Source organism: Myotis lucifugus, unplaced genomic scaffold, assembly GCF_000147115.1.
Source record: "Myotis lucifugus unplaced genomic scaffold, Myoluc2.0 scaffold_1, whole genome shotgun sequence".
NCBI classification, from domain to species: domain Eukaryota; kingdom Metazoa; phylum Chordata; class Mammalia; order Chiroptera; family Vespertilionidae; genus Myotis; species Myotis lucifugus.
The window spans coordinates 26,607,241-26,616,481 of NW_005871049.1; the positions used below are offsets into that span (position 1 = coordinate 26,607,241).

The 9,241-nt window shown below is 38.8% G+C and overlaps 1 protein-coding gene across 2 annotated transcripts; it reads right to left on the reverse strand.

Moving 5' to 3' along the window:
- Positions 1–8,285: 8,285 nt before the first annotated feature.
- LOC102435773 (ubiquitin-conjugating enzyme E2 L3-like) lies at positions 8,286–8,782 on the reverse strand. Of its 2 annotated transcripts, XM_023753410.1 has the most exons (2): positions 8,724–8,782; positions 8,286–8,627 (listed from the first exon to the last, which is right to left on the reverse strand). In XM_023753410.1, the coding sequence occupies exons 1-2, from the start codon at positions 8,748–8,750 to the stop codon at positions 8,340–8,342; spliced, it is 315 nt and encodes a 104-aa protein (XP_023609178.1). In that variant the 5' UTR covers positions 8,751–8,782; the 3' UTR covers positions 8,286–8,339. The 2 variants fall into 2 exon arrangements, with proteins under 2 accessions (XP_023609178.1, XP_023609172.1); XM_023753404.1 differs by having other exon boundaries at positions 8,286–8,782.
- Positions 8,783–9,241: the final 459 nt, after the last annotated feature.

Consider the following 9,241-nt stretch of genomic DNA (forward strand, 5'->3'; position numbering starts at 1 on the left):
ATATATATATATATATATATATATATATATATATATATATATATTTCTCCCTTCAAGAGATAAAACTTTAAAACTTAACTCTTTCCCTTTGAGTGAATATGGCAGAATTCATGTCACATCATTTGTGATAACAGTTATAAAAGCCTGCATTCCCCGAGAGTGAATGATCTAAATGATCTAGCTTCCATCTTAGGTATAAAGGGAAACCTCGTTTAGATCATTCACTCTCAGGGAATGCAGCTGTCGTGGAATGAGCTCGCGGGCAGCTTATAGAAAGCCCTCCATGGTGAGGAACTGAGATCTCCAGCCAACAGCCAGCAAAGACCTGAAGCTTGCCAATAAGCCAGGGAGTGAGTTTGGAAGTAGATCCCACCCCCCACTCATCCCTGTCGAGCTCTCAGATGAGAGCAGCCCTGCCAAGAACTGACTGCAACTTCAAGAGAGGCCCTGAGCCAGAACCATCTAGCAAAGGATGGTTCTGACTTTAAAATCCCTGACTCACAGAATCTATGATGTGATAAATAGTATTCTTTTTTTTAAGGTGATTCATTTTGGAGTAGTGGTTCTCAACCTTCTGGCCCTTTAAATACAGTTCCTCATGTTGTGACCCAACCATAAAATTATTTTTGTTGCTACTTCATAACTGTAATATTGCTACTGTTATGAATCGTAATGTAAATATCTGATATGCAGGATGGTCTTAGGCGACCCCTGTGAAAGGGTCATTCAACGGCCAAAGGGGTCGCGACCCACAGGTTGAGAACCACTATTTTGGAGTAATTTGCTATGCAGAGATAGATAACTAATACATGCCCTTTAAACAACATCATCAGCTAAATATAGTGGACATTCATTTTGTATTTCCTCAGCATCCCTTGCTTTGTGGGGTCACTCCTTCCCCACTCTAAATAGTCCTGTGTAATCCATGACATTCCTAGTATAGTTGACTTTTATGCCCTTGGCAAGGAGGCCCAACCCCAGCCCAGCAAGTGAGAATATGCTATACCTGGACCAGAGCAATCGTTTCAGAGTTGCGCATGTATGTTAAACTGGGCCAATCAGAATCCCCTCAAATAATGTTACCAGAGTTATTAGGAAAGATGTTCACCCTTCTGAGATCAGCATTCTAAGTCTCACACAATATTGAAGCTGCCATATTTTCAATCTGTGGAAAAAGGTTTCCTGAAAATAAAGCCAAGCAGACATAACAAAGCAAGCAAATATAAGATGGAGAGAATGTGTGTTTTTATCACACTGTTTAAACCTTTGTATATTACTATCTACCTTTTACTTTTCACTCTTTCATGTTTTATTTTATTTTTATTTTTTGTTAATCCTCACTCGAGGATATTTTTCCATTGATTTTTAGAGAAGTGGAAGGGAGGGGGAGAGACAGACAGACAAACATCTATGTGAGAGAGACACATCAATTGGTTATCTCCTGCACTTGCCCTGACTAGGGCCCCGGATGGAGCCTGAAACCGAGGTACGTGCCCTTGACCAGAATCAAACCCATGACTCCTCACTCCGAGGGCTGATGCTCTAACCACTTAGCAACCAGCTAGGACAACTCTTTCATATTTTAGCTATTTCAAGAATTTGAATTAGGTTTCTATTTCTGAATGAATCTGAGTGAGTCAACTGAATGAGTCCTAATAAACTTAACAAATTTTATAAACAAAATACACCTAAGACTTTTGCTTCTGGCCATGATGGGATAATAGGAACAATTAAACAATTTAAAATGAACTAAATATATGAAACAAGTTTTCAGACATTGGATAAAAGTCATCTCAGGACAGTGATTCCTGAGAAAAAGGAAACAAAAAATTGCCTCAGGGCAGAATGGTGGAACCCAAACAGACCCTGAAAGTCTTTCTGAATTGAGGAAACAGAGTTGAGAATTTGGGGATCTCAAAGCAGCTAGAATTCGTAGAGCAGAGTAACAGACAGGATAGTGCTAGAAAGAGAGAGAGAGAAAGAATTCTGAAAATATGCAAGGAATTTCTCCTGAGTCTTTAGCTGAGTACTTTTTAGAACATGCATGTGGAGTAACTACCCGAGGCTGGTGAAGCAATTCCAGAGATCACAGTGGGCTGGGAATAATTTATGCTCCCAACAGCAAGAGTGTTGAAACCCCTCTATGCATGAGGCAACAGGTTATATACTCAGAAAAGGATTATTTCAACAGTGGAGTCAAATTAGCTCTAAGCTAAAGGTTACTCTGCTGTTTCCAAGGAACGTAGATGAGACATAGAACTAACTTCAAAAAATATGTAAAAGAATACAAAATGCCAAAGCTAGACAACATAAAATTCATTAAATCACCCTGACCATTTTATTCAACATTGTACGGGCAGTCCTAGCCAGTGCATTAAAGAAGAAAATAAAAAACATAAGATTGGGGGAATAAAAAGAAAATTATATTTATTTGCAGCTGACACTATCATCTATGTAAAAAAGGAATATGTAATAATCTTAGAACTAATAACAGGAGTACATAGTTTACAAAATCAGTATACAAATAGTTTTACAAACCAGTAAAGAACTATCATAAATTAAAATTTTTTAACTATACCATTTACAATAGCATGAAAAATTTGAAATATGTAGGGCCAAATGTGACAAATATGTGTAATAACTATACACTGAAAACTTTGAAACATTGATGAAAGAAAATTTAAAGATTTAAATAGAAGAAGCATACACTATCCAGAGGGTCACATCAATTATTGTTAAGATTGCATTCTTCCTGAATTGATATATAAATTCAGTGCAATCTCAAACAAAATTCCAGCAGGGTTTTAATAGAAATTGATCACCTGACTCTAATGTTTATATGTAAATTCATAAGCCCTAAAAAGCAAAGATGACTTTTAAAAGAAAAGAACAAAGTTGGAGAAATTATACTCCTCATTTCAAAATATGTCACAAAACTGCATTAATCAAGAAAGTGTGATATTGGCAGAAAGATAGACATGCAATTCAATGCAACCAAATAGAGTCCAGAAATAGGCCTACACACATATGGTAAATTGATTTTAACAAAGGTGCCAAAGCAATTCAATGGGGAAATAATAATCCTTTCAACAAAAAACAATTGGATAAACCTTATTTTAAAAATAAATAAATAACAGGAGAAAAGCCTCAATCATTCCCTGACACAATACTTAAAAACAATAAAAATGTTAATCATAGACTGAAATATAAGAGCAAAAATTATTAAATTTTTAGAAGAAAGCATAGGAGAAAAGTCTTAGTAATCTTGGGTTTCACAATGATGTTTTCAATAGTATATGAAAAGATATTAAAGAAAACAATCAATAAATTAAAACTTAAAACTTTTGTTCTTCATCAGATATTTTAAAAGAAGAAAAGGGCAAGGCACAGAGTTGGAGACAATATTTGCAAAGCATTTATCCAATAAAGAACTGATATATGGATTATATAACTTCTTAAGACAGTAATAAGAAGGCAAACAATTATAAAAAAAATAGGCAAAAGATTTGACCAAAAAAATACATAGATTTATTTACACATGAAAAAGTCAACATCTTTATTATCTAGGGAAAACAAATAAAAACCACAATGAGATACCAGTACACATCCACTAGAAGGGCTAAAATTAAAAAGACTGAGCATAGCAAGTGTGAGCAAGTCTATGAAGAAATGGGACTCTCATGTCTCTTTTGGGAATGTAAATGATTTGGCCAGTTTTGAAAACTGTGGGCAGTTACTTTAAAAAGTTAAACATAACCTCACCATTGATTCAACCCTTCTACTCCCAGGTTTTCACTTAAATAAATGAAAGTATATGTCCACACAAAGACTTGTACATAAATTTACTTAGAACTTTTATCTGTATTAGCCCCAAACCCAAAACAGATTAAATGTCCCCCATCAAAAGGTAAATGAATAGACAGGCATATATATCCATACAATGGAAAACTGCTCAGCAATAAAAAGAAATAAGCTAGTGATATATGCAACATCTAGAAATCTCAAAATAATTACACTGATTGAACAAAGCCAAAGTAGAGTACCTACTATATGACTCCATTTATATAAAAGTAAAAAGAAAAAAAAAGTGCAAGCCAATCTATAATGACAGGAAACAGGTCAGTGGTTGCCTTGGGGATAGTGGAGTGTTGGGAGGGAGGGAGGAATCACAAGGGCACAAGGCAACTTCAGGAAGATGACTGATATAATCATTATTTGTACTGATGCTCTCACAAATGTCAAAATTCATTAATTTTTTTTTTTTACTTTTTAACTAGAGGCCTGGTGCACGAAATTCATGCACTGGGGGGGAGGCGGGAGGGGGTGCCCTCAGCCCAGCCTCCGCCCTCTCACAATCCATGATCCCTCGCACCTTACCGCTGGCCTACTTGCTCCTTACTACTCGGTTCACTGCTCCTTAGCGCTGCTGCGGAGGTGGGAGATGCTCCCACCACCGCCAAGGCAGCCGTGAGCCCAGCTTCTGGCTGAGCAGCGCTTCCTGTGGGAGCGCACTGACCACCAGGGGGCAGCTCTGCATTGAGCGTCTTCCCCCTGTAGTCAGTGTGCATCATAGCAACCGGTCATTCTAGTCGTTCCACCATAATGGTCGCTTAGGCTTTTATTATATAGATATGAACAGTTTATTGTATGTCAATTATCCCTCAGTAAATCCATGAAAATGCTCCTTTTTTGTTTTTGACTAGGACTGAAATGTTATGTCTATAAGAATATATAGTTATTTTACCAAGAACTGTACAGGTAGTGGAAGAATCTCAATGACAAAAACAGTTCTTGCTACACATTTTAATCTGCGGGCACATTTTACCCCTGTGAAGACTTCAAACCATAATGATTAATGATCACATTTAGAGCTAAAATGGCCTGTCAGCTCTGGATTTTGTTGCAGCATTTGCATATTCCCACTGATCTCTGAAAGATCATTTAGTAGATCACTTTCAAGCCTACTAATGATTATGCTCCAGCCACTCCTACTTATCTGAAACACAATGTGGAGGGAAAGGAGCAAGTCCTTGGCTTGGTGGATCTAATCTCCCTTGAGAAGGAGATAGATTGTTGATGAAGGACCCTGCCCCTCACCCAAATTCCTACCACAGAATTCAGGGGAGGTACTTAGTCTCCTCGTAGTATCAAGAATCAACAACTGAGGTCCTTAATAAGCTATGTTGTGCTGGTCCTGCTCATATTCATCTCTCTGCAGAAACCCAATGGGGAAATGGGCCAAAGAAACTAAACTCTTCTTTGATAACTTTATAAGAGCATAAATACAGCACCAAAATTGTACCTTCCCAAAGGGCAGCCTCATTTCATCCCCTTCTTGCACTGGAACATAATTAAAAAATAACTCTAACTCTAGAACTTACCAAAAAAAAAAAAGCGAATTTGTGAAGGAACCTAGTATTCCTTAGCTGTGGCTTTACTGTTTTCTTATCCTCAGTACCACGGAGGTAAAGGGTGAATGTCTGGATTTCTACTTCACTTACCCTCTCCCAGCATCCAACGCATGCACATACATACATAAAAACACACTTTCCGCTGAGTTCAATATATTTTAAAATCTCTAAAACTTTGTAATTAAATATTTTTGGAACTGAAGTTCTCCATGTGAACGGTAATAGCTCAATTTGTTGCTCATGTTAGAAAATAGATTAACTAGCATTTACTGAGGACTGTACCAGGCATAGTTCCAAATGCTTCACCTGTGTCATCTCATTGAATCCTCCCGAAAACCTTCCATGAAGGAGGTACTATTATTATCCTTTCACTTTTGAAAAGTGAAAATGAGGCACAGAAAAGTAAAATAGACTGCTCGGAATCAGAGAATCACACAAGCTAAACAACACCACAGCCGTGTTGACATCCTGGCCCTCTGAAGAAATAAGCGAGAGCGCTAATGTATTCAAAACCCAGACACCGGACGTATTCGTAACCCATGTCAGTGGCTCTGACTTTAAAATACAAGGGTACAATCGAAAGCTCGAGGATTATTTTGTCAAATCAAACTGGAATCCATGAAGGAGTGAAAACACCTCACAATGGTGAGCACTCAGACTTCCCTGGGGAATGTTATCCAGCGTGGCTACCGAAGGAATCAGACATTACACGTGTCCTGGGGGCCAATACTCCAAGCCTCCGAGCTGTGTGAAGGCTTTTGCTGTGACCATGGCAACCCTCGCGTTCCAGCTGTGTCACACCTGCTTTCCATCATCACAAGAACATGTTGGCCCAGCTAAGGAACAGCATATTTTTGCAAATGATTTCAGCAAATAGTTTGTCTCCAGGTTGTAACCCAGCTTTTCAGGTGAGCAAATTTAAGCCATTTCTTGGCTGTTCGTCAGAAATGCAAGAAGAAAGGAAGAAAAGGAGAGAGAAATACTTTCAAAATGACACAAATGGGATTTAATCTTATATGTCTGAGATTCAAATAAAGCTTAATCTGAGCATACATGTTTTGGTTCAGTCACTTAAGTCAATCTAATATTATCAATTCAAGGCATTTATATTACAAAAGGAACAAATTAAAGTATGTTATCATTAAAGTTTAAAAAAAGCTTTTACACCTTGTGGGGCAATACTTTGCTAGTTTGAGTGAACATGAGAAGGTGACAATCGTCTATTTAATTATTTGCAAAACAGAGTCCAGGGTTTCTCCTCCTTGATCATGATTCTTTATGTACAGAGTGGAGCAAACATAGTAATCAATTTGGAATTTGGGATTGCCCTCTATGACAATCCAAATTTTAACAATTTTCCCCGTTTGTTATTAGTTGTTCAGTATTATTAATCTCTCCATGTTAATTATGTTCTTTTATGTAATGTAGGTTACACATACATGGCCCCACACATTAATAGCTGTATGCTCAAAGCCAGGAATGCAATCATGATGCCTCCTTGCTTTCCCACTTTAGAGAGAAGCTTTCTCCTCATCACGCTTTCCTGTGGGATACCTGAATAGCATTTTCAAGTACGTAGAGTTCAGGTCGGCTCAGCAGACTTAGCAGTTGTTGAGAGACGACAGTGGAGATCCAGATTCAGGTGGGAGAACAGACTGAATCAGGGAATCTCCCCCACAGAGAAGAGAAAGAAGGGATCTAAGAGAGACTGAGTGGGTGGGAGAGGGGACCTGTCTTTGATTGAGGGTGACCTTCACAATAAGCAGTGTAGCTTGGAAGAGCACAGCTTCTGCTGTTTGAATCTCTCCTCGCAGCTGTGACCATGGATCATTTACTTCACCTCACTATGCTTCCTTTTTCTCACATGTAACAAGGGGATAGTTGCAGGACTTACCTCGGAAGGAATGTTGTGAGGTTAAAATGCACTAGCACATGAAAAGTGCTTAGTGGCATACCTGGAACTATAGTAGTGATAGGTATTGTGACGTACAGTATAAAAGAGAAGGAATAGGGTCTGTTTGGCTCTGGATAGAGTGTCGGCCCACTGAAGGGTCCCGGTTTCAATTCTGGTCAAGGGCACATACCTCAGTTGCAGGGTCCATCCCACCCCTGGTCCGGGTGCATGCGGGAGGCAACCAATCAATGATGTTTCTCTCTGTGTGTCTCTCTGCCTCCCTGCCACTCTCTCTAAAAATCAATAAAAAATATTCTTGGGTAAGGATTAACAAAAAAAATAAAAATAAAATAGAGAAGGAATAGGAAAACTTCAAATACCAAAATTTTTGGCTGACATCAGGATATCATATCATTAATTTTTCTCACACCTTCCACCTCTAGTTGTTGACTAAACCTCCCTTTTTTAACTAAACCTTAGTCATGCTTCTCTGAGCCCTCTTCTAAACCAGGACTTGCCCTTGGTCAACTGAGCCTAGTTTTAGAAGAATCCTGCTAAGCCAGGTTAGCAAGAATCTCTTCAACCCTTGATATCTGATCAGGAACCTCTTCCCCCACCCTTGATCTGTAACCAAGTTCCTCTTAGTAATTCCCATCCAGTGACTCCCTCACTATGCCCACTCACTATAAATCTCCAGCTGTCCTTGCTGTAGTGAGCATTGAGTTCAATCTTTTTCCCTATTGCAATAGTCTTTCTTTTTAATTTAATTTTTTTTAGAACATCTTAAATTTTTAATCCTTTCTTTACAGGTTACCTAAGACCACTTTTGATTAAGAAAACTGTAGAAAGTTAGTAACTGCCACAAGCAAATGCCAGGTGGTGGCCCGAGTCAATTTTCCACAGAATCCTGCTTTGCGGGGTGTCTGAATGCACTGCTCAGGGTCTCTGCTCACACTCGCTGGAATCAATTGTGACAGGTTTTAGTCCACAGGTCGCTTTTCCCCAAATTTCTTTGTAAACTCTTCAGCATTCTTTCAGAATTTTTTACGGTCCTTAGAGTATTCTTCAGCTAGGTCAGCCCAAAGGGGGTGCTCAGGCTGGGGGTCATTCACCAGTGCTATGAGAGACTGGATTACTTGGTCGGTTTTCATTGCTGGCTTCCAGTTTTCAGCACTAATTACTGGCAGACAGACCCGTCCCTTTTCATCGATGTTGGGGTGATAGATCTTTGTTTTAAATGTAATCTTCGGTGGTTTGAATGGGTATTCTGCTGGAAAACTGATTTCGATTCTGAAGGCCCCCTTATCATATGGAGGGTTGTCAAGAACAATAAGCCCTTGCCAAGTCAATAAATTAGCTTCATCAACCTGGATGTTACGGAGGTTTTTCATTCCACATTTGCAGATTTCTTCAAGCTCCTTCATCAGCCTCCTGCTGGCCGCCATCTTGGATCTGGTGCTGCTGCTTTCCCAATGTGCCTTGCAATAGTCTTGACTCCTATTTCAAGAGTCTTGAATAGAGTCTTGCAATTTTTCTTAACATTAGTCAAGGAATAACCAACATTCTCTTTGGCTTTGGAAAGTCTCTGACTGGAGTAAAAGAAAGAGAAACAAGGAGCACCTCATCCTCACATTCCATTTCCCTTCCACCCCAACATGATCAGTTAAATGGTTTTCAATGAAGTGCAGTCACTGGAATTTATCTGTAGTAAAATATAATTTATCACCCATCACATTAAAAGAACTTAAAATTTAAAAAGCAAGGGAAATGGGCAAGAATTGGGGCACTGAACCCATGAAAGTGGGGGAGAGGGTCTGTTATGAGGTAAAGGGAACAAGAATGGGGGGCTGAGTATTTGAATCACAAACTGACCCTTTTACAATTGTTGTCAAATGTGATTCATTGATCTACAGCAGAAAATTTATTATTGTGCAAT

What these genes read in the sequence shown, in the direction of transcription:
- LOC102435773 (XM_023753404.1), bottom strand. Translation starts at nt 8,750, where the DNA reads ATGGCGGCCAGCAGGAGGCTGATGAAGGAGCTTGAAGAAATCTGCAAA.